Raw genomic sequence first — 26,173 nt, forward strand, 5'->3', positions numbered from 1 at the left:
TTCCACTCAATATCGTCTCCGACAGAGGACCCCAATTCACTTCCAAGGTGTGGAAGTCCTTCTGCAAGTTACTCGGGGCATCGGTGAGCCTATCATCCGGTCACCATCCACAGACCAACGGCCAGACAGAGCGGGCCAACCAGGACCTCGAGGCAGCCTTACGCTGCGTCTGCCACCGACACCCGTCATCCTGGTCCATCCACCTCCCCTGGGTGGAATACGCGCACAACACTCTTGTCAGCTCGGCCACAGGTATGTCACCCTTCAAAGTCGCTAATGGATACCAGCCTCCTCTTTTTCCGTCTCAGGAGGCGGAAGTGTCGGTGCCATCGGTCCAAGTCCACCTGCGCCGCGCCCGAAGAGTATGGCGGGAGACAATAGCTGCGCTGAACCGCACGGCGGACCGTAATCGACGCCTGGCCGACCGCCACAGGATCCCGGCACCCGTCTACCAGGTCGGCCAGGAAGTCTGGTTGTCATCCAGGGACTTACCGTTGGCCGGAACCAGCCGGAAGCTGGCACCCAGATTTGTGGGACCGTACAAGATCGACTCCATCATCAGTCCCTCCTCCGTCAGACTCAAACTACCACCAGCACTCAAGGTACACCCGGTATTCCACGTCTCCTGCCTCAAGCCTGTGTCCTCCAGTCACCTGTGCCCCCCGGTCGAGTCGCCTCCTCCGCCGCGCCTGATCGATGGCCATCCAGCGTACACAGTGAAGGCCATCTTGGACTCCCGAAGGAGGGGCAGGGGATTCCAGTACCTGGTCGACTGGGAGGGTTACGGCCCTGAGGAGCGTTCTTGGGTCTCCCGCTCCCTTATCTTGGACCCGTCACTCATAAGCGACTTCCACCGTCTCCATCCTAACAAGCCAGGTAAGCCGCCAGGAGGCGTCTTATGAGGGGGGGGACATACTGTCACACTTTGCCTGTCGCTCTGCTGCCGCCTGTCTGCCATTTGTCCGCAGTGCACCTCAGCCGGCGTGGGCGGAGACGCCGGAGCGCACCTGCGGGCAATCTGGACTCCTCTTAAGCAAGGCAGCAGCGTCTGTTCAAGGCCAGATTGTACTTCCTGACCTCCCGTTCCTTGCTACCGCTCAGTCCGGCTCCACTACCTTTTCCCTGCTTTCTGGCCCGCTACCTGTACTTGTACTTGCTTGCTCAGTATTTACTAGTGTTTTCCTGTTGGTTTGCCTTCAGCGTTTTTCTGTTGTTACTTCTAGTTTTTTCCTGACAGCCTTCTGCTGTCAGTGTTTTATGTTTGTTACCCAGAGTGGATTTTCCTTTGTTGTACTTTACCTGTTTGGACTCTTTTTGTTATTAAACTTTATTTTGTATTTTGAAGTCGTCCTAGTCTTGCGTTGGGATCCTAATTTTCCTGCTGTGGCTTCTGCCACCCGTGACACATATGACTGTTTTAGTCTGAATTCACATGCTTAAAACTACGAAATGCGTAATCTATCATGATCGTTTTGACCGCTCCCCACTCCCTCCCTTCTCATGCAATGGACTATTCCATGTTATTGCACATGTGCAGATTGATTCAGGAAGACAGTAGGAAAACAAACTTGTTGATGCGGTTTGGAGAAAAATGAAGCGGAGTTACACCCGTGGAGCGGAGAAGAAGAGAAGGCGAGAGGAAAACAGGCTTTATTAAAACTACCAAAGTTGTCAACCTTTTCCACAGTCACAACAAACGTAGACATACGACGACCGCAAGAGCCAGACGCGCTTGACAGCAGCATTACTGCTGTCAGTGTCAGATTCAAGAGTTTTATTGTCATATGCCCCTCAGGGTACGGTGCTCTCCCCTTTCCTCTTCACCCTCTACACCTTGGACTTCACACACAACTCCACACAGTGTCACATCCAGAAGTTCTCCGATGACACAGCCATCGTTGGTTGTGTTTCAGAGGGGAATGATCTGGAATACATATCAGGGACTTTGTCAGCTGGAGTGAGCTTAACCAGCTGCAACTCAACACCAGCAAGACAAAGGAGATGATCATTAACTTCCAGAGGAAAACATCTCTCTTCACACCGGTGAACATCCAGGGAGCGGACATAGAGTTGGTAGGCAGCTACAAATTCCTGGATGTTCACCTTAACAACAAACTGGACTGGTCCGTCAACACCCACGCCCTCTACAAGAAGGGCCAGAGTCGCCTCCACCTGCTGAGGAGACTGAGGTCCTTTGGTGTGTGCAGGACTCTTTTACGGACCTTTTATGACTCAGTGGTGGCCTCAGCCATCTTCTATGCTGTGGGCTGCTGGAGAGGGGGCAGCACGGACAGGGACAGGAGCAGGATCAATAGGCTGATCAGGAGAGCGAGCTTTGTCCTGGACGGTCCTCTGGACTCCGTGGAGGAAGTGGGGGAGAGAAGGATGTTGGCTAAGCTGACATCCATCATGGACAACACCTCTCACCCGCGAAATGACACTGTTGTTTCCCTGGGCAGCTCCTTCAGCAGCAGACTGTTACACCCACGGTGTAAGAAGGGGGTCCTTCATACCGACCACTGTCAGGCTCTACAACACCTGCACCACCTGAACCATGTTGTAGTCACAATGCATTCTTTACACTGTACTCTTTACTTGCGTATCTTGCTTGCTGCTGTAACAAGTGAATTTCCCCGCTGTGGGATAAATAAAGTACAAATACACAGTAAAACAGGTAGTTTTGCTATGCAATGAAATTCTTGTTCTGTTCATTCTCCCCAAAAAAGAAAGAAAACACAAGAAAATTAATAAGAACATAAGAAACATAAATACCAATAAATTAAGCAAAAAGAACAGAAGAGACATGATTGCCAATGAATGAATAAATATATAAATAAAGTGCTATGAGTGTGTGCGTGTGTTGCGTGCGGCGTGTGTGAGTGCTTCGTTGAGAAGCCTGATGCTGGTGTTGTTCTGGGAGGCCACGCAATCATAGGTGAAGAGCGTGTAGTGGAGCGGACTCAGCACACAACCCTCAGGCGCGGAGAATGCACGAGTTCTCGAGATGAAGCTGAGAGTGACGGTTTTTATCACAAAGATGTGAGTATTAAAGCAATCAACTATATTAAATGTTGCTTAATGTTTTTATCATTTACAGTAAGTGTTGAGATGATTCACTTGTTCGGTAATAATCCCCCAGGAGGATTTTAAGGACTTTATGTAGCTCAGGAAATAGGAAAATGTTCTCATATTCACACTTGTTAGGAGATGATAAACATTAATATTTAAAATTGATTTTGGGGGGCTATATAAACATAGCTATGTAACTAGTAACTTAAGCTGACATGTAACTAACATATTTCAAAAGCAGGAAAATAACTGGCCTCAGTTACATACATACTCACCTTTTGTAAAAAAATAAAATAAAAAATTTGACAGTGCAGTACAAGGATGCGGAGGGCCCCAATGAGTTTGCCTTGGGCCCCCAAATGACTAAATACACCCCTGCTTTTAAGTTTTACATTTAGCTAGCTCATCTTGTGTTGTTTACATCCCTGTAAAATGGTGGAGTCAGCAGTTAAAAAGGCTTTTATTGTTTTTGTTTGCACAACTGGACTTTTACCGTGGATCTAAACTGCACTTGGGCCAGCACTGTGGAGCTGTGGCATAAAAGGACAGCAGGCGAGTAACACCAAAGCTTTAATGTAGGTTTGCAGTAACGGAAGTTGCGTTTAGTGACGCAGTGCACAGTCGGGCAGATGGAAGTTATGGATCTTTTAAAGGAGTCGGATGGTGAGGAAACGTTCACTTTAAAGAGCAGTTCAAAAGTATGGCTCGTAGTGATACATTCATTTATTTATTTTTAATAAGTCGTTTTTTTTATCGAGGAAACAGTCACTGGTAGCAGCTCTGTCTAGCAGTAGCAATGAGGAAGATGAAAGTATAACCAGAAGATAGACAAGGAAGAATATGATCCAACATTGACAGAGGCAACAAAGCAGGGCGTAAGAGGAGAAAGATATAGACAGCTGCTGAAACTGGTGGAAGTCTTGACCAGATGAGGACAGAAGAAGGAGCCGTTCTTTTATGCATTTGGGTATCGGTACTTATCGTTAATTTAAAAGAACCGTTAAATAACACGACTCGTTCGCTAACGTCGCAGGTCTAGTGTGTTGCGTTGGGGTGAGCAATGGCGTTACCAAGAATTCTGTCAACAAACTCACAAAGAGTGTGATTTATGACGTTTTTCACGTCGACATTTCTTGACAGGGGACTTATCGGCGGAAGGAGAGTCGCGAGGTTTCATTCGCACTCGTAAGTTTTCATTAAAAGGTTGAAAATGCTCGCGTTACCTGAAAGTGACGTTTTGTTTAGCTAGCGGCTAGCAGCATAAGCTAGCATCACTTGGTGAACGACACGCATTTTTAAAACCTCACATTGGTTACAAATTCTGGTTGATGAACAGTATCCTCAATGTTTATACTAGTTTTGTGCAGAATGGCTCTTAAGAGAGCTGCATTACCTCAGCGGCTAACGCTAAATAGACTCGTGCTGTTAACGGTAGCGACTTCCTATATACATAATGGTTTCAACGTCTTTGCAGCTTGCACTCAAGGCATACAGACCACCTGTCATCCAAAGGGTGACACCTGGAACCTCCTGCACAGCCCTTCATTTTTGATGAGGTCATGACTAATGTCAACATCACCCGAGATATCCTGCACAGACAGATCAGAGTGAGTAACTGACCTGAATATGATGAGAACCTCAGTGACACTGCTGGGAAATAATCTATCGCGTGAACTGTGCCTGTAGGACAAGAAAGTGTCAGGCTTCCAAAGGTTCTATCATGTGACCGACCCCTTCATTAAGAGACTGGGCCTGGAGGCTGAGCTTCAGGTCAGTCCCAATGAGTGCTTGTGCATACATTGTCAGTTACGAGTGGGAGATTGACTTGTTTATTCTTCTGCAGGGCCACACCGGCTGCGTCAACTGTCTGGAATGGAATGAACGTGGAGAGTAAGCAGCAACTCTTTCCCAACCGTATCAAATAGGAGTGTCACAAGATCACATGAGATTAAAAAAATTCTCGTTCAGAAAAAAATGTCTTGTGGGCACTACGCCTGGGACAATAATTATTTAATCGCACAATAAATGAAAATGAACTTGATAATTTTGCAGGCCTCCGTATATTGCCATGTCTATGTGCATGTCTGATGTCCTCATCTCTCGCCTCCAAAGGCACGAAGAGGGTTCACATTGTGCATTGGTTTCAGCACCTTGGTGCGTTTGTTCAATAGCACAACAGCATCTTCTTCAGTTTTATGGCGGTTGACATCCATCACTTTGGTGCATTACCCCCCCCTTTCAGTAGTGCCTTGGCTGCATTCGCAGACTCACTAGTGACCACAAGTAAACATTCAGTGGTGTGAAAACGTGTCAAGTGTTGTAGGATTAAAAGTGTCCCCTTCCTGATTTCTTATGTTTGTCACCCTTAAATGTTTCAGATCATCAAATTAAAATATTAGTCATTGACAACACAACTGAACAGAAAATGCCCTTTTGAAATGAAACCTTTCATTGAGGAAACAAGGGAACAAAGGAGAAAGAAAGTAATTGAGATCTGTCTGTCTGGAAAAGGTTTTAAAGCTTTATATTTGTAAAGCTTTAGGACTCCAGTGCACCACAGTGAGAGCCATTATCCACAAATGGCAAAAACATGGACCAGTGATGAACCTCCAAGGAGTGGCCGGCCAGCCAAAATAACCCCAAGAGCGCAGTGACGACTCATCCAAGAGGTCACAAAAGACCCCACAACAAAATGCAAATAACTGCAAATAACTTGCCTCAGTTAAGGTCACTGTTCATGACTCCATCATAAGAAAGACACTGGAAAAACACGGGCTGCATGGTAGAGTTCCAAGACGAGAACCACGGCTGAACGAAAAGAACGTTAAGGCTCGTCTAAATTTTGCCAGAAAACATCTTGATGATCCCTAAGACCTTTGGGGAATATACTCTGTGGTCTGACAAGACAAAAGTTGTTTGGAAGGTGTGTGACCCATTACATCTTGTGTTAAAGTAATGCCGCATTTCAGAAAAAGAACATCACACCAACAGTAAAATATGGTGGTGGTAGTGTGATGGTCTGGGGCTGTTTTGCTGCTTGAGGACCTGGAAGAATTGCTGTGATAAATGGAACCATGAATTCTGCTGTCTACCAAAAAATCCTGAAAGACAATGTCCAGCCATCTGTTCGTGACCTCGAGCTGAAACCAACTTGTGTTCTGCAGCAGGACAATGATCCAAAACACACCAGCAAGTCCACCTCTGAATGGCTGAAGAAAAACCAAATGAATACTTTGGAGTGGCCTAGTCAAAGTCCTGACCTGAATCCTATTGAGATGCTGTGGCATGACCTTAAAAAAGAAGTTCATGCTGAAAACCCTCCAATGTGGCTGAATAACAACAATTCTGCAAATATGAGGGGGCCAAAATTCCTCCACAGCGCTGTAAGAGACTCATTGCAAGTTATCGCAAACGCTTGATTGCAGTTGTTGCTAAGGGTGGCCCGACCAGTTATTAGGTTTAGAGGACAATCACTTTTTCACACAGGACCATGCAGGTTTAGATTTTTTCTCCCTTAATAATAAAAAGTTTCATTTAAAAACTGCATTTTGTGTTCGGCTGTGTTGTCATTGACTAATACTTTAATTTGTTTGATGATCTGAAACATTTAAGTGTGACAAACATGCAAAAAATATGAAATCAGGAAGGGGGCAAACACTTTTTCACACCACTGTATACTTGCTTCCCCAGAATAAATATAACATTGATTCTCCACAGTAAGTACACCTTCCCTCGTATTGTATTAAACAACCCTGTGCTTCTTAGTCAAACAACTTTCTTTGATGTGTCCTTTCACCCATGTTCAGTAATTCTTCTATTGCGTTATTTCTTTCATTCCCACGCCCATCGGTTCCCTCCTCATCACCTCCCTTTGTGCATTATACCTCCTGCACCTCAGAATCACATGCTCAGCTGACTCCTCTTCCTGACATTCTTCATATAATCCAGTGTCATGCTTCCCCAGAACTTTCAGTGTTTTGTTGACAACACCGTGCCCTATCCTTAATCTTGTCTCATCACTTATTTTCTCCTGCTCTTACCGCCAGTTCTTGAATCTTTTGACCTTTGGCTTGATTTAGTACAGGTGTCTTCCTCTATCCTCTCTGTCCCACATGTTGGAGTGTGGCCCACAGTTACAAACGTGATACGGCAACCGGCTGATCCCATTGCGGAAGCCGATAGTATCCAATATTATCTTCAAAATACAGCGGATTGGCAGCCGATGCCGATACTGAAGATCGGATCAGGACATACCTAATATACAGTATTGTACATGAACATAAATTCTTATAATACCCAAAATGCGATTCAACACAAAGAAGCAGAAGACTACTAAATTAAAATAAGGAACTTTAATTAGTAACACTGTCAAAATAAGGACATGCCTCTTTGGGAATTACTTTTAAGTGTTGCCACAAATTTGTAGTGTTCTTTGCTTTGCTAGTGCTGGAGCCCTGGCTAATTTACGTGCTGCAAATGTTGCAGTTGATGTAACGCCTGTTTAGTCTTTTGTCAAGTGGCTCCACACCTTGCTCTTCCCCTCTGCCTATGCAACGAAAATACATACATTTAGTGCATTTTGGTAATTAGCCTAGAATTGGATACCATTTTAAAATAAGTGGCTGCATTGGGCTGAAAGTGATAATACATAGGCTAAGGTGAAGTGTTTTTAAACTAATACAATATGTGTTTATAATAAGCTTAATAATAATAATAATAATAATAAGCTTATAATAAGCACAAAAACATCTTGCAAATATCAATTAGTCATATTTACTAGCCATTTAAAGTTTTATCTGCAGCCACTGAGTATTTCCAAACAGCTGAAAAACAAATGTTGAAGCAAACATTAAAACGTGGAGCGAAAAAAAAGTGGACTGCAAGCAAAATAAGAAATAATGAAAACATGCATCACATTACTAGACTTAATACAAGGGACTAAACCACATTTAGTGTAACAATGTAGCTGCTTTGGAAACATGCAATATATAAAATTACAGCTAAATACATTACTTGGAACATTTTCAAAATTATTTTAATGAAGACATTAAGTTGTGAATGTATGAAGACAGGGAGCAGCACAGCGACACACACAAGAAGGGAGCGAAAAGTTAATATATCGGTTACATATTCACCGATATTGATTAATTGGTGATACGTCATAATCGGCCAATAAATCGGTCAGGCTCTACTGTCTATATCTACTTTTTTCAGGCAGTTTTGAGAAATTAATGCTTAGACTGAATAACAGTGGGCTATTCACACTCCCCTGAGGCGTTCCATTCCCCACCAAATACTGTGTTTACTGTGTTTCTTTCTGAATTTTCCTTTCACACAGAAAATCTTTTATTGGGTTAAAAGCCCTCCCTCCAACTCCTATTTTTGACAGCTTTATCAGCAGGCCTTCCTTCCACATCATATCGTACGCCTTTTCTATAGGAAACACTGTAATCACTCTCTCACCCTCTGCTTGCTTGGGCCTTCCCTATTTCTGTTTTTAGCCGTTTTATTGGATCCATTGTGTTCCTCCCCCTCCTAAAGCCACTCTATCTTGCCTGTTTTCTCCACCTGGTGGGTTAACCTTTCTGTTATTGTTTGTTCCATTATTCAAGGTCAGTGCTATTGGCCTGTAGCTTGGTGGTTTTATTGGATCTTTTCCAGGCTTCCGTATTGGAATGAACACTGCCTTTTTCCACTTTGCTGGTAGTCGACAGTCTTCCCACACATTATTATAGAGCTCTAACAGTGTCTTGAGAGTCCCCCCACCCCCCAAGGTTGGTTTGGCTCTGTTAATAGCCCTCAGCATCTCTTCCAGTGTAAATGGCTCATCCAAAATGTGTTTATTGCCTTCCCTCCTGTCTAAAACCCCTGCATGTTGACTTAATGTAATTTCTTCTTCTTCTTTTAGCTTCTTCGGACAGGTTTTCTGACCTGTGTATCTTTGCAAAGGTCTTGTCCATTATTTCTGCCTTTTCTTGTTCTGTCACCGCTCTTCTTTCCTCGTCTCATGACTGGGTACTCCCCACTCTCTGCTGTCCCCTCCCATTCTCCTGATTCCCATATCTCTTTCACCTGCATTGTTCTTCCAATTGAACTGCAGAAATACATCCATCCATCCATTTTCTATGTCGCTTATCCTCACGAGGGTCGCGGACATGCTGGAGCCTATCCCAGTTGACTTTGGGCGAGAGGCGGGTCTATCACAGGGAACACAGACAAACAAACATTCACAGCCACATTCATACCTATGGACAATTTAGAGTCGCCAGTTAACCTAACATGCATGTTTTTGGAATGTGGGAGGAAACTGGAGTACCCGAAGAAAACCCACGCAAGCACAGAACATGCAAACTCCACCCAGGGATGCCAAACGGAGATTTGAACACAGATCTTCCCGATCTCCTGACTGTGTGGCCAACATGCTAACCACTCCGCCACCGTGCGGCAACTGCAGAATTTCCTCCAGCTTTCGCTTTTTGATTGCCTTACTGTTCTTCCCACTGCTGCTTGAGCCTTTTTTATGCAGAATTAAGTTCTGTATGTTGAGTTCTTTTAAACAATCTGAATGCCCTGTTCCTTTTTTTTTTTTTTTACAGCCTGATGACACTCCTCTGTCCAACATGGTACCAGCTTCCTCTTACTCCTGCCTTTATTCCTGGGTATAGATTTTTCTGCTGGTGCAATGATTGCTTGCATTAAGTGGCTGTTCATCCTTGTCTAATGTAATTATCTTCTCTTCACAGTCTTTGGAATTTACCCCAGTCAGCCTTGTCCTCTCTCAATTTTTCAACTCCACAGCCTTGCCTTCCTTCCAATTTCTTTCCTTCATAACATTCCACTGCATAATGATCACTGCCCATTGTAGTTTTCAGAACTCTCCAGGACCTGACTCCAGCCAAAGAGTTAGACACAAGTGTGATGTCTAATGCTGACTCTGCACCTGTTGCTAAATTGGTCCTGGTGCCTCCTCCATCATTCATACATACTATACTAGTTCATTATTATCCATCAGGTCTTCAATTATTTTCCCATTTGTATGTGTCTGTGAAGCTCCCCATGTGGTACTATGAGTATTGAAATCTGCACACCAGACCTTTCTTGATCTGTTTTGGTCTTGTATTTCCAGCAACTTGTCTAAATTTAACCTTTTATATCGGTTATAATAGTTGATTAATACCAGTTATTCCCCTCTATTCCACCACTATATATGCCAGCTCTTCTCCTTCCTCCAATACTCTACAAGGTATTCAATATTTGACCAGCACTATACATCCTCCTCCTCCCTCAGCCTTTCTATCTCGTCGATGAGCTGCATATCCGTGCACAACAAAATTCAAAGTAGGTTTTAACCAAGATTCCTGGATGCAAACAATATCAGGTTTTTCTTTCAATTGAACAGATTGAAGTGATTGAACTTGGGGCCATTTGCCAGCAAGCTTTGTGCATTCCATTGTAAAATAAAAACCCAAATTAGACAATACATGGTGTTTCCCTACTGATTACTGAGATTTTCCCTCACTTCGTCCCATGTCAGTCTTACAATGGCCAAGCAATTTACTGCTGCCTTGACTATCAGCTGAATTTTAACATTTTTTGACTTAACGTCAGCAGTACTGTCAATGACTCCTGCTACATACGTTACAAGAGCTTTTTTGTCAACACAAAACTCATTATGGACTTTTTTTTTGTACCACTTGTCCCCATGCTCCTGGCTCTTTTCCGCTGTAACTCTTGCGGCCTGTACATAAAAAAAGCTTTTTCTCCGCTCTTACTTTCTGAATTTAATTTTCCCTTTTGATGGAGTCATATCCCCCTAAGTCACACTGTGAGCCCCGCCACAGTTACAGCACTTTGGAAGCGCTCCATCACCACACTTTCTGTACACCTTACATACTTGAGTTAGGTGTCCAAATCTTTCACATTTAAAACACCTTAATGGTTTTGGCACATAAACCCTCATAGGATATTTCACCTTGCTTGGAACAACAAATTCCCGTCATTAAGGACTTTGGCGTGCAATATATTTCCAATCTTGTTTGCCAGAGTTGTGTTAGTATGAATGGGATTGATTTTCTTAATATATTCTTGTCCTTTTCCATTGAATCTTATGATGGCACATTTATCTGACTTCCTCTTCTTCTGCTCGTAGCCGTCTCCTTCACTATCAGATCTGTCACTGTCGTCTTGCCTAATTATTTTCTTCTTCTCCTTTCCATGGTAGTCTGTGACCCAGCTCCTCACGCTCCCCTCACTTCTGTCACCATACTCCCGATCTCGCAAACTACACACATGTGAGCCAAAAAACGATTCGCTCGATGGGTCATTCAGACACGATCCGGTCTCACTTTTCTTACAAGCAACATCTCGTCTTGTTCTCGTAGACCCAATCTTGTGTATCATCTCGTGACACCCCTAGTATCAAATATACTTTATCTGCCGTTTCATCAACAATTCCTTGTCATACCTTTTTTGCAGTCTGCTGGCCTCAGGCTCAGACGACCAGCATGCCATTATCTGGGATCCATTCAGGCTCAAGAAGCTTACGACTATGCACACAGGACATGCAGCAAACATATTCTCTGTCAAGGTAAGACAGACTGATATGGAGAGTGTTTTGTTCCGTGGCATGTGGGTGAAGTGAGTGAATATGAGGACGGCAGCAGTGTGAATTGGAGTCCATTCATTAATCCTGTTCTGCCTGTTGCTTTTAATCAACCTAGATTTGACACTTGGCCAGAAAATCTGTCAGCACTGTAGTCACAGTTTTCAATATTGCAAGTATTTTGATTAAATTAGGAATTACCATAACATATAAAACTTTATCACAGTTCAGTCATGTGGTACTTTGGCCATCCCGCATCAGAACAGTAACACGTTCGCTTTTTATACAGAACTCAGTGAAGCGGGATATTGTGTGTGCTTTCACACAGTGATGGGCCATCCCACAGTCAGATGGTTAGATCAGTGCCAGCGTCTGGTGTGATGTTGGACAATGACAATTGGTATCAACACAACAGGGCGACAGGAACGCTAAACTTCACACCTCTGTCTCGACATTGTTGTATTGTTTTACACAAACTTTGCCCAACCTCTGATCCTACATTCATCAGAAAGCAGGAAATTGCCAGGTCAGCTTTGTGCCCCATACCACAGCAACACAAAAAAAAAGGCCAGCTTTTACAGGCCGTATGAATGGGGCTTCTATGACATGTAGGTGTAAAACACTGACATATAATTGGCCGTAATATATGCCTATATTCCTGTATGTGATCGAAATATTTTAGGCATTAGCTTATCATTTTCATCTGCCAATAAATCTTGTGTGCATTAGGTGGCACTGTTGGCTATTTATTATGTAGCAGGCAATTTTTTTGAGACTATTCAAGTATATGACAAGTAATAAAGATCTGGACACGAATTTCAACGGTAAAACAATGTTTCATTCATAGAGCATTATTAAAAAGTTATTGATTAATCCGTATCCAGCATTTTTTCAATGAATTATACAATATTTCTGTCAGATTTCTTTCACAAAAATTGTGATTTATACATTCACTTTTAATTGCTTTCCTTATTTTACTTATTTTGTTTTCTATTTATTATTAATTCTATGTATTTTTTTACTCTGTCATTTACTTCATTTTTTAAACATTTTATTTTCTTCATATACAGTGGTGTGAAAAAGTGTTTGCCCCCTTCCTGATTTCAGATTTTTTTGCATGTTTGTCACACTTAAGTTTCAGATCATCAAACAAATAAACATTTTTGTCAATGACAACACAACTTAACACAAAATGCAGTTTTTAAATGAAGCTTTTCATTATTAAGGAAGAAAAAATCCAAACCTACATGGCCCTGTGTGAAAAAGTGATTGTCCTCTAAACCTAAAACCTGGTTGGGCCACCCTTAGCAGCAACACCTGCAATCAAGCGTTTGCGATAACTTGCAATGAGTCTCTTACAGTGCTGTGGAGGAATTTTGGCCCACTCATTATTGGAGGGTTTTCCAGCATGAACCGCCTTTTTAAGGTCATGCCACAGCATCTCAATAGGACTCAGGTCAGGACTTTGACTAGGCCACTCCAAGGTATTAATTTTGTATTTCTTCAGCCATTCAGAGGTGGACGTGCTGGTGTGTTTTGGATCATTGTCCTGCTGCAGAACCCAAGTTGGTTTCAGCTTGATGTCACGAACAGATGGCTGGACATTCTCCTTCAGCGTTTTTTGGTAGACAGCAGAATTCATGGTTCCATTTATGACAGCAAGTCTTCCAGGACCTGAATCAGCAAAACAGCCGCAGACCATCACACTACCACCACCACATTTTACTGTTAGTATGATGTTCTTTTTCTGAAATGCAGCAGTATTTTCCCAAAGGTCTTGGGGATTATCAAGATGTTTTCTGGCAAAATTGAGATGAGCATTAATGTTCTTTTTGTTCAGCAGTGCTTTTCATCTTGGAACTCGACCATGCAGGCTGTTTTTGCTCAGTGTCTTTCTAATGGTGGAGTCATGAACAAGTCATGAACCTTAACTGAGGCAAGTGAGGCCTGCAGTTCTTTGGATGTTGTGGGGTCTTTTGTGACCTCATGGATGAGTCATTGCTGGGCGCTTGGGGTAATTTTGGTTCCTGGGAAGGTTCACCACTGGTCCATATTTTCACCATTTATGGATAATGGCTCTCATTGTGGTTTGCTGGAGTCCTGAAGCTTTAGAAATGGCTTTATAACCTATTCCAGACTGACAGATCTCAATTACTTTCTTTCTTTGGTCCTGAACTTCTTTACAGCTTGGCATCATGTAAAGATCTTAATCTTAAAGATCTTTTGGTCTACTTCACTTTGTCAGGCAGGTCCTATTGAAGTGATTTCTTGATTGAGAACAGGTGTGGCAGTAATTATGCCTGGGTGTGGCTAGAGAAATTGAACTCAGGTGTGATGAACCACAGTTAAGTTTGGTTTTTTTCACACAGGGCTATGTAGTTTTGGATATTTTGTCCCTTAATAATAAACAGTTTAATTTTAAAAACTGCATTTTGTCATTACCTAATATTTAAATTTGTTTGATTATCTGAAACATTTAAGTGTGACAAACATGCAAAAAATAAGAAATGAGGAAGGGGGCAAACACTTGTGTGAACTCAAACTGTCACAGATTGACAATCAATTTCACATGCTGTTGTGCAAATGGAGTAGACAACAGGTGGACAGTAAGACACACCCAATAAATAAAGAAAAAATAATAAATACAATAAAAAGTGAATAAAATAATAAATACATTTTTGTGCGATTTTGTTGTCTGCACATTTAACTATGTAAAGAACAAAGTAATAAGAATATTTCATTCATTCAGATCTAGGATGTGTTATTTTAGTGTTCCCTTTATTTTTTTTTTGAGCAGTATATTGGTACACAATCTCTATTCCTCTCTGCTAATTAGAAAATGGTGACACTTTAAGACAGGAGACGAACAAACTGAAACGACAAAATGTAAACACACAATTTATTGTGTCATGTTAAAAATGGTGTGAATGAATTATCAGTAAAAGACATGAAGAAGGGGTAGGAATAAATAAACTCTGCTTCTTCCTACTCCATTTTGGACATGTGGAATTATGTAAACGCAATCATGCAATGGTCTGTAATGTAACTAGTTCAGCATGTCTGAAAAAAACACAACTAATAACCTATCCATTTATTTTTGTCACGTGTTAGTAGTGACAATTGGTGGATATGTGCAGAAGAGCATGTCCCACCAGACAGACAATCATTGCTTGCTTTTTTTTTGCAGTTTTTAATTACACTCACACCTTTTGTGCAAAATATATTTTTTGAGACCTCGTTCAACCACAGATCACAAGACCATTCAATTAATTCTCCTGTGTTTGTTTCTCCAATACAGTTCCTCCCTCACTCCGGAGACAGAATATTGATAACTGGTGCTGCGGACACTAAGGTCCATGTGCATGACCTGACAGTGAAGGAAACCATCCATATGTTTTCTGATCATACCAACAGGGTCAAAGGCATCGCCACAGCACCAATGTGGCCCAACACCTTCTGGAGTGCCGCAGAGGATGGTGTCATCCGGTGAGAAGTCAGGAATGAATTACATCCTTGCAATTAATGCAGAGATTCCCTGCTCACTTCTCTTGTGTACTTGCAGACAATATGACTTGCGGGAGAGCAGTAAACACTCCCAGGTGCTGATTGACTTGACGGAGTTCTGTGGTAAGCTGATGGAGGCCAAGTGTTTAGCTGTCAATCCACGCAACAACAACTACATGGCGGTTGGGGCAAGTGATCCCTTTGTACGTCTCTATGACATTCGGATGATTCACAACTGTAGGTGGGTTGTAGCTCCTTGCTCTTATGTGAATGGAAAGGCACGCATCTATGCTTCCATCTATGTTTGGATTGAAAACTTTTTTTTTTTCCTCCTCCGGTAACAGGAAATCATCTCTTGTGCGCGCAATATTTGAAAATCGGAGCCCCATCCCAGACAATGCTGTGCAGTATTATGTTGCAGGTAATACAGGGTTGCCTTCTTCGCAATCTAATGATATTACAGTGGAGCCCGCTTACGTCCTGCGACCAACTCATCAAGTCATGGTACTTAGTACTAAAAAGTGCCCGCTTAAGTCAAAATTTTTGTGACCGAGAAGGGTCATTTCCATAAAGAATTGGTCTGTTAATGTTGACACATGTTGTAGTATTGTTAGCTTCACCATTATTGCTAAGCAGCGTGAAACGCCAGCAGCAACATAACTGCTGCCTAGTTAGCTAGCATTTAAACGTGCACAGTCACTTCCTGCGGCAGCTCAGCTCCGTTGGATAAGAGTATGAATTGAAAACAGAATAATCAAAATCAAAATATGCTTAAATGGAGGAAAACCATGTCAACTAGCTGCCATAGGTTAAATAAAAACCTTGATTATCACCTTATGTCTGGTGAAATTCACAAGTAAATGTGTAAGCAGTGGTTTGTTTCGAGGGGCATCGACATAAACAAGTTCCACTATAGAAAGACATCAGGTAATGTACAATTCATAGTGGCATAAGTAGATGCTGTAAATAGATAGACAGTATATAGTTTTATAGTTTACATTTTTCAACTAAAACGTCTTAAATCTGTAAATATCTTTATATTTACAACAGTTACGCGGCTGCCTAGAGGGCGCTAACTTTCTAGCATGTTGCAAGCATCGTATCCCGCTCTCTTCCTGCTCAGGATCAATACATTTTTATCCACAAATTAAAAAATAATTTGAACAAAAATTGGGTGTAAATGTTTTCAGTACATGTTACAGTACAGGCCAAAAGTTTGGACACACACAACACAACCCCATGGTCCCAACTAATAAGGCAAGAAATTCCACTAAGTAACCCTGACAAGGCACACCTTTGAAGTGAAAACCATTTCAGGTGACGACCTCATGAAGCTCATTGAGAGAACACCAAGGGTTTGCAACGCTTTCAAAAAAGCTACTTTGAGGAATCTAAAAAGTTATTTCACACTTTTTGTTAAGTACATAATTCCAATTGTGTTCATTCATAGTTTTGATGCCTTCAGTGAGAATCTAGTGATGAAAATAAAGAAAATGCGTTGAATGAGAAGGTGTGTCCAAACTTTTGGCCTGTACAATATATCTGTAAGAAAATAAAGCTAGTCCAATTGCTTTGATTTAAATATACAAATGTAGCTTTTCTGATTAGCTCAGTAGGTAAGGTTTAATAACAGTAGGAATAGGAGGGCTGTTTCTTCTGTAGGCCACCCCTTTGTCTGGGTCAATAGATCAAACTGGGCATGAAACTATACCTGTGAGGCTTCATTGTGGGTGGCATTTCCTCAAGCAACACAATGTGAGCTGGAGCGGTCAGACCCTCGTCTTTTTGTTGCGCGCTGTTGTCAAGCTGTGTGTCAGGCGGACAGCACGTTAAACCCACACTCTGTCCTTCCCCTCCTGCCCAAGCTTGGCCAAGTTGACCATAAACATGGCACGCACCACCTCGTGGAGGCATAGCAAGCGAATTGCACAGACCTGAGGTGCATTCACAGACATTAGATCATCATTAGAGAATTTTTTTATGGCAAGCCCGGCGACCAACCACTTGAGAGTCACTGATATAAAATATCTGTTGACATGCATAATATTGGTCTATATGTTGAAAAAGAATTAAAGAAATTAAGAATGAAATACAATATGTTAGCCAAAATAGAAAATTAAGACGTGTCTTGTCTGCATTTTCTGTGTGCTACTCTACATACATGCAATAATAAATACTGTTTATTCTCTTATTAGTATACTAGTCACATGAGTACAATTAGTATTATAATATAAAGATATGTGTGTTCTCCTCTCCTTCAGGGCACCTGCCAAGGAGGCTTACAGACTATAATAGCCGCATGAGGGTCCTGGTGGCTACTTCTGTCACTTTCAGTCCAGATGGAACTGAGTTGCTTGTCAACATGGGTGGGGAACAGGTAAAGCTTCTCATCTCAGTTAAGAGACAGTCACAGAAGTTAATTCAGTACTGATTTTTTTTTTGTGGTTTGTTATCTAGGTGTATCTGTTTGACTTGACATTTAAACAAAGGCGGTACTCACTGCTGCTTCCACAAACATGCCAGCCATCAACAGGTAGGTCTGTGCTATGTATATAAAGGACACAAAATGGACTAATGAACTTGAAAGACCTCAAACCCATCGAACACCTTTTGGATAAACTGAAACAGAGATGGCGAGCCAGCAGGCTCTCTTTCAGGTCCAGCATCAGTGGCCTTGGACCTCATTCTGAATGAATAGAAAAAATGTTCCCAAGACACATCTTGAAGAAAGTCTTACGGAGGCTGTTATTGTCGAGGGACTCTCATTGGTCCATGCAGTGTATAAAAATAGCTTCAGTGTGGTGCATAAAATAAGTAAACCATGGATGTAACGCTTGTTCGTGAAACATTGGATTCCTAGGAGATGTGCAGACTCAAAAGACAACCAATGGCGTCTCCAATGGAATTCACTTGCCAACCAGCCATATTCGATTTGCCCAAAGCGACATCCAAATGAGGTATGAAACGTTTTTTTTTTTTTTTTTTTTTTTTTTTACAACATTAAAACGTTTTTTAAAGCAACACTGCTCACAAAAAGTTAGGGATATTTGGCTTTTAGAATGAAGCTAAAATGCACTGTAACCTTTACAGGTGAACTTCGACCTACTCTGAACTTTTAAATGCACATATCCAACTGTTTCGGTACTTTTTTCGGGAGCTGAATGGCAAAAATCACCATGGGTGTGTGATCTCGTGTGTTGTTTAGCTCCTTGTTAGAGAACAGCAAGTTGTGCAAAAAGTACTGAAACATTGTACAGTTGGACATGTGCATTGAAATGTTTAAACAAGGTCAAATTAAGTTCACCTGTAAAAGGTTATAGTGCCTTTTAGCTTCACCCTGACATTTCACCTGAAAGTTGAGTATCCCATTTGTGAGTAGTGTTATTATTGTATTACTGTATGTATGTATTATTATATTATTGTATTTTATACAGTAAACCCCACCAAAAACAAAAAGGTTATTTAAAGTAGGCGTATCACACATCAGGAAAGTGCATATCAAACAGGAAGGACATGGCTTGAAAAACAACTTGCCAAAACACTATTCGCAGCCTAATTTCTTGCATTAAAATCCGCTGTCAGGATATGAAATGAAGTTGGCGTAACAGCCTTACCCGTTTAAATGATACTGGTATGGGGGTTGTTGTCGTGGGTATGTCAGAAGCTGCTGACACAAGTTGCACTTTTTGGGTCATCTTTTCAAAATACTTCAACATTTTGGATCATTTTTTGTAGTCATTATGAGCCAAGAAGTCCATCAATGTTGACGGGTCGTCTTAGCGCTCACCTCAGCTCCTTTGGATTTTGCAACCGCAGCAGGTGATCCTATTAATGCGTTGTAAGTGGAGGTCTTTTCTGTTATTTCTTAACACAACATAGGCTGTTTTTTTTTGTATCAAAACAGGCTATGTATAACAAAAACACAGAGATTCTATGTAAAAATGTATGCTCAGCAGCAGCCATGAGCACCCCAACGTTGACAGAATGGAACAATCTGGATCACATGACATTTTCATCTTATTCAACACCAAGGTCGATAGTCGAATCAGACTCCTGAATTGAATAGCCTAATATTCTAAGACACACCTAGTTAGTAATTGTTTGAAATAAATTGTCAATATACTGGACACTGTTTCTACTCTTGTTTCTGTTGCAGCTCGACTGAGCTTCCTCCCCATTTGGAAAAGATCAAACAAAAAGCTAATGATGCATTTGCAAGGCAGCAGTGGACGCAGGCCATCCAGCTGTACAGTTCAGGAATTCATAATTCCAGCTGCAATGCCGTGCTGTACGGAAACCGCGCCGCAGCCTACATGAAACGGAAGTGGTAGGCCTCATTTTGCAAGGAGACATGACGTTATATCCATGCAAACGTTGAGTTGTCATCTTCTCCAGTGGCTCCTAAAGGGGCTCCTTTTGTGTTTGAAAATGTGGCAGGGATGGAGACCATTACGACGCACTCAGGGACTGTCTGAAGGCTCTGACACTAAACCCAGAACATCTGAAGGCTCATTTCAGGCTTGCACGGTGTCTCTTTGAGCTTGAGGATGTGTCGGCAGCGCTGGTGTGCCTCAACGATTTCAAAGGAAAGTTCCCAGAGCAGGCACACAGCAGCGCTTGTGACGCATTGGATAAAGACATCAAGGCCTACAGCTTCTCCACACCAGAGTCAGGTGGTCAAACTGTTAAAAGCTCTTACAGTTTGTAAATCAGTATAGACATTTCTCATTTGGTATATAATTTATTAAAATAAAATGGTGAAGCGTAAAGCACTGATTAATGTTCTGTAAATCGTAGTGAAGCGTCACTCACTATCATGTACACTGGATCCCCACATATTCGCGATTCAGAATTCACAGTCCTGAAAATTTGCTGATATTTTTGCAGTTTTCTTCTGCAGAAAACACATCTTATTCACTGTAGTCGGTATTCCTTTTTAAATATGTGATAATACAGGTAAAATGTACAGTATACATGTAGCACTGTTAAAAAAGCCCACACTTTTTACATGTTTGTCTTTATGCTTCACTGATGATGTTTTTCCATGAAGCGTTGAGATTTTGCACTTTGTTCAGCAGTTATTGAACGCACCCTAGTTTCTGAGGCGCAAAAATAAAAGTTGAAGAAATGACTCAGATTCCATTTGTTGCCATGACCCCACTGGAGGACAAATGCTTTCGCGCTCCCCCGATTTGAAATTCTATTGAGAAACTGATAATATCTATTGATATTTATCTGTACTGTGAACCAGTGAAATGCAACAAAATGGAGAGCAGTGAAGCATACAAGCGTATTGAAGAGTCAATTGGCATACATGTTGGTACGACAAATTCATACATTTCCCCCCGCCACTCAGACCCCCCTTCTGACTATTCACCACACCCCGCCAGGGGACTTAGAAAAGTTACAAAAGTTAGCCTTATTATTAATGTTGAAATGTTGGAAACGTCAAGCTGGCAGGAGGGTTTGTTGGGTGAGTGCGACGTGTGTCAAAAATAGACATTGTTAAGGGTGTGTCATTTACTCATGGATTTTCGCCATTCGGTGGTGGTTCCAGAACGTGACCTCTGGGAAATGCGGGGATCTACAGTACCTGAAGTTTGTTATTAAGATGCATGCATTATTCAATAATCAATCTGTACTGTAATTGATTTTTTTCCATTTAAATCCCATGATCAATAGCATTGTTTGGTTTTCCCTGAGTCCTAATTTGTACTTTTTTTTTTTTTTTTTTTTTTAACTCCAGCAGACAATAAGAAGGGCAGCAATTCTATTCGATTCCACTTACTGACCCAGAAGGAAGTCTCTGAAGATGAATTAGATCAGAGAGAACAGAGCTTGGACTACAAGCACAGATACTGTGGTCACTGCAACACCACCACCGATATCAAAGAGGCCAACTTCTTTGGAAGGTTAGTCACTCTGGGGCACTTACAAGCAGTCCCGTTAGAACGACCGGCAACAACTCAGTAGATGTGATTCACACCCACTGTGTCTTGGCACATTCGTATTCAGTGAGAGATCATCAGGGGTCGTGTGGAGAATTATCACATTTTGCTTAAAGGGGACCTATTATACTAATTTGCTGGCCTTTGTATTGAGTTCTGGACTCCTATAGAGCAGCTACACACGATGTCCTGCACAGAAAGATTTCTAGATCTTACAGACTCCACCTCTTCCTGTAGTGTTTGCTTGGATTTCCTGCCTCCCGCTTAAATGGTCTGTGTTATTTACTCCACCCCCGGCCCTCCTCCAGGTACGCCTCCCGCCGAGCTCACTCCGCTGTGATTGGTCACACTCCCTCCACTCGCTGTGTGCACACTCGATAATGTTACACAGACAACCACTTTTGTCTGATTATTTACACAAAATAAACACAATTAGGACACTGATAAATTATTACTTACAGGTTGCTCTTCTGACTCTTCAACACGACCAAGTAATGTTGGAAAGGTGTCGGACTTTTAACAGTTTGTGAAGTGCTGTTGACAGATGAGTATATTTTTCTCTTGCGGGCCGGGAATCAACAACCCCACTTCTGCCTGATGCTTGCCTCTTTAGGCACACCCGAACAAACATTTTCTGGGGGCCATACGTGATAACAAGGTGAACAGAGCAGAGTGGGGGAGAGCCGGCCTACAGTATTTGCCCGGGCATGCCCATACAAGGAAGTCGGGTTCCATTGACGTCAGTGGAACTCGGAGTTAAAAACAACAACAAAAAAAAACTCTGTAAAACACAGCGTGCAGAGCCATCCTAAACTGCTTTCAGGTCTCACTTCCAAATGTGCAAACCTCTTTATCTGACACGTTGGCATCGTTTAACAAGAGAATACAACATTGTAACAACATTTATAGGAGAAGAGGAAAAGCATAATAGGTCCCCTTTAATTGGTCCAAAAAGATTTTTTAGATCTTTGTCTGTCTGTCAGTGATGCATAGTGACAGAACAAGTAAATGTCCTTCCACTAGATGGCAGAAGGTACATAATTAACCTGTGTATCCATCTATGTATTTCCAGTCATCTGACAAAATAAGTCATGGCAGGCTTGGTGGTGTACTGTGAGATTTTTTGAATGTAAAGTTCGTGCCTTGGCTCAGTAAAGGTTGGGAAACACTGCAGTACAAAATACAATGCCTAGCTAATGCGCTTTCAGTTTGCTTTGGTTGCTGAACAAAGACCAGTATCATCTCTAATTTTATAATTATAAGTTCATAGAGTCAGGCTAAACTACAGTCTTTCCTCTACAGCAAAGGCCAGTACATCGTCAGCGGCTCAGATGATGGCTCATTCTTTATCTGGGAAAAGGAGACAACAAATCTGGTTCGAGTCCTGCAGGGAGATGAGTCTATAGTTAACTGCTTGCAGCCTCATCCCAGCTACTGCTTCCTGGCAACAAGTGGTATTGACCCCGTGGTCCGATTATGGAAGCCCCGACCTGAGGTAAACTGTGTGTTTCGTGGAAGTTTTACAGTATTAGTTGTAGTTTTAAAGGAACAAGTGGCAGGTGATAATTGGAGAGAGGTCGTTATTTCTAGAGTTTGGAAACTCATATACAACAACTTCATTTTGCAAAGAAAGGAAAGAAAATGTAGCTCTCACATAGCTGACCTCATGATAATATAATGGTTTAATTTTATGTGGACATACATATGTTTTACCCTGGTAAACATCACGTATTACAATTGGCAATTCCACATGTCCAAAAGCTGTGGGAAGAAGCAGAGCTTATTCAAACCTACCCCTCTTCGTTTCCCATCAATTGCTAATACATTTATTCACTTCCTATTAAACATGTGACCCTCTCCAGTTCTGAAACAACATAAGAAAATGACAAAACAATACAGCAATGTGTTACAATGAAGTTGAGGTTTGTAAATCAATATAAATAAATTGTATATCACTCATAAAAAAGTATATGTAATAATAAACAAAGTTAATAGTTGACACATACATTGTTGAATGATGAGTGAGTACAAACAATGTAATATTTCGGATACTCCAATAAGAACATGTCTTTTGAATGACACACACTAATAAGGAGCAATCTGCTTTAATACCGCTGATGAGTTCATTGTAAACAACAGTGCAATAAGTGTACTGCTGTAAAAACTAAGTAGCATTTTAAAGCACACACAGAATTACTAAAAGCTAGTACTGTATAATGCAACTGCTGTACTATACTGCGATTCTGTGGAGTTCATTAAAAAAAAAAGACATCACTAGTCTGCCAACAGCCACAGCTGTTAATGCCAATATTTTTTACCTAGCACTAGTTAGAGACACTGCCGTTTATTTGCTGTTTTAGACCATGCGCACGGCAACTATAAGAAATTCTTGGGCCTTATTTGGAGTGTTTACCGTGATAAAAGTTTTGGAAACTACTTAGTTTAACAACCGTATCCTATGATGTTAAATACGTTTAGCCATGCCGTTTACTAGGCTCCACTCACAAGATTTTAAATAGATTTTTAGCAGTGTACCAGGGTTTGGCCTGATTTGGCCTCTCCTCCACTGGACCATGCATGTGCCATGACTCCTAATACAACACTAATGCAACTTCCCTTCCTAAGACTTTGTGGATTATTTTGAGTCATTCTATTTAGTTCTATCATGAAAGGTGGCATTAATAACTAGTGGAAGAAGAGATTACATGTCTCTGTTGTACTTTATGTGAGCAAGTGTACATTGGACTTGGACTTTGTGGGTTATTACAAGTCGTTCTGGATATTTCTATTGCACAATGTGGAGGTTATCATTAATAAATGGAGGGAGGAATGATTGCATTGATTATACAACACAGGTTAACCACTCATGCGTGTGCTTGTGCATGAGAAAATGCACCTCTTCCCAGCCTGTACCACAGTTAGTCTAGATAAGACACTTATGCTAGTCAACCAACCCAAACTTATAAAGGTGTCAAATCGTGGCACACATTACCTAAAAATACCCGTGTACATGTGAAATCAGTGTCTCCCCACCTCATCACCCTCTAATCCCTGTATTTCCTCACAGACGGAGACGGAAAATGCACGTGTGGTAGAAGACATGGAAGGTGCTTCTCAAGCCAACCAACGGCGAATGAACGCAGATCCACTGGAGGTTATGCTGCTCAACATGGGCTATCGTATCACAGGATTGCGTGGCGTAGGCCCAGATGGTTCAGACGATGAGGACAGTTCAGATGGACAAGTACCATGTCGGCCGAGCTAAAACAAACCGACAGCTGTTCTGTAAAATGGAAGTAGGAAGCAAAGCGCTTTCGGTTTGAATCCTAATTTGCCCTCCTTTTTGACTGAGGCACTGAGTGAATATCATGTCACATCTCAACGCTACAGGAGGTCCTTGGCTTACGAACGAGTTCCGTTCCGACGACTGTGATGTAAGTGAAGTGTTAGTGTAAGTCAAAACTTATAACTAAATTAACGCTTAAGTCACTCACACTGTACACAGAACACATGAGGACATACACATACAGTAATACAAAGATTAAAATGCAAAAAATAAACAAAACGGTAGTTTAAAAAAAATAAAGACAAGACAGAACAACGTACTTTTATCCCTGTGGTTGTCTTGCACGCTGGAAGGGGTGATGCAAGGGAGGGAGAGACAGGCTTATTGGGAGGAGGAAGTCTCAATAATGAGACCACTATGCTGCTTGATTGTCACTGTCCATTTCATAATAGAAGATCCATGTTGAAAAGTACCATCATTATCTTTGATGATGATCATGACGTTTGAACGACCACACATGCAGCCAGTGTTGATTTCACCACATCTCTACTGAGTGTTTTGCGATGTGTAATTTCACTTCACTTTTTGTTTCTTTGACATGCTATCACCAGAAGAGTCTGCCCATGCTTGGGCGACACAGTGGAGGTTGAAGTTAAAAAGGTAACAAAGAGCAAAAGTGACATCCTTGCTCAATGTAACAATGCAACTACGTATTATCCCCCCTATGTATTCTTACGCCGTGCACACATAACTAGCTCTCCATTTTTTCGAGTGCAGTGTTAATAAATTCATAGGAGTGTGTTCATAACTATGAAACGTTGTAAAACGAGGACCACCTGTCTGCATCATTCTTTGAGGGCTGGTGGGCGCCTCTGAGGGGAGGAAGTCGTAGGAGGGTGCACGTCACTCCCCCAGTTTGTCACATAGCTCAGCACTTCTCCCTGAGGTTTGTGTTGGCAACCACATGTCAAAGGAGAGGCACTCTGGTGACCTATTTTCAGGTCTCACAGGCAGTGACCTCCATAGAGGATCAAATCACAGACTATTATAAGGTGCTTTGCTGCATCTCCTGTCTGCTCTCCATCAGCGTACATGCATCTCAGAATGGGTATAACCCATCTCCAGTTTTTTTTTTTTTTTTTTTGCAGAAAGCCTAGACTAAAATGTCACTCCCTTTCATGAAAGCTCCATGCTGCAATTATTGTAATTATGGGGATCGCCTTTTGTTTAATTTATTTTATTTTTTATTCTTCTGCCAAAGTTCGCCCTCCATCAGCTAAATAAATGGCCATGGATTTGTGTTCTTCGTTCTTTATAACAGGAGTTTCACTCAATTAACTTAATCAGACTCGTTAGTTTTTTGTTTTCTTTGTCATTGATGGCACATGAAATGTTGGTGTGAAAAAAGGCATGTTGTGTCTAAGAGTAACACAAATGCTCATTTAGGGTATATGCAGTGTTTGATGATACAGCGGCTGTGTGTCAAGTACTCGCCCTTGGCTATACTGCTCATGAACTGGCTAATTTTAATTCATCAATGCACATGTCAAACGTAGACTTCCATGTGTTTTACTTTGTTCATCGATTTTCTTTAAGGAATCATGTAATCCCATTTTTTTTTCTTGTCAACAGAACACAACTATAAAGAATAAGAATGAAGTAGTCTTGTGTTTTTTGTTCTTTTTTTAAGATGTAGAACAGTTACACAAGCAGATACGCAGCACCGTTGCAAAACAAATGAGTTTAGCAACGACATGCTGAAGG

At 41.6% G+C, this 26,173-nt stretch overlaps 1 protein-coding gene across 3 annotated transcripts; it reads left to right on the plus strand.

Moving 5' to 3' along the window:
- Window positions 1-4,088: 4,088 nt before the first annotated feature.
- On the plus strand, window positions 4,089-26,068 carry wdtc1 (WD and tetratricopeptide repeats 1). Of its 3 annotated transcripts, none has more exons than XM_054781454.1 (16): window positions 4,089-4,254; window positions 4,544-4,676; window positions 4,756-4,839; window positions 4,913-4,959; window positions 11,545-11,656; window positions 14,970-15,157; window positions 15,234-15,416; window positions 15,520-15,596; window positions 17,437-17,552; window positions 17,633-17,708; window positions 18,036-18,132; window positions 19,332-19,502; window positions 19,613-19,848; window positions 20,922-21,087; window positions 22,426-22,618; window positions 24,191-26,068. In XM_054781454.1, the coding sequence occupies exons 2-16, from the start codon at window positions 4,629-4,631 to the stop codon at window positions 24,386-24,388; spliced, it is 1,992 nt and encodes a 663-aa protein (XP_054637429.1). In that variant the 5' UTR covers window positions 4,089-4,254; window positions 4,544-4,628; the 3' UTR covers window positions 24,389-26,068. The 3 variants fall into 3 exon arrangements, with proteins under 3 accessions (XP_054637429.1, XP_054637431.1, XP_054637432.1); XM_054781456.1 differs by having other exon boundaries at window positions 20,925-21,087; XM_054781457.1 differs by lacking the exon at window positions 4,089-4,254 and having other exon boundaries at window positions 4,613-4,676; window positions 15,086-15,157.
- Window positions 26,069-26,173: the final 105 nt, after the last annotated feature.

This window comes from Dunckerocampus dactyliophorus, chromosome 7 (genome assembly GCF_027744805.1).
Source record: "Dunckerocampus dactyliophorus isolate RoL2022-P2 chromosome 7, RoL_Ddac_1.1, whole genome shotgun sequence".
Lineage (NCBI taxonomy): Eukaryota > Metazoa > Chordata > Actinopteri > Syngnathiformes > Syngnathidae > Dunckerocampus > Dunckerocampus dactyliophorus.

Coding starts and splice junctions, on each gene's coding strand:
- wdtc1 (XM_054781454.1), top strand. CDS start 4,629: ATGACTAATGTCAACATCACCCGAGATATCCTGCACAGACAGATCAGA. Junction 4,840..4,912: donor GCCTGGAGGCTGAGCTTCAG/GTCAGTCCCAAT, acceptor ATTCTTCTGCAG/GGCCACACCGGCTGCGTCAA. Junction 22,619..24,190: donor TATGGAAGCCCCGACCTGAG/GTAAACTGTGTG, acceptor ATTTCCTCACAG/ACGGAGACGGAAAATGCACG.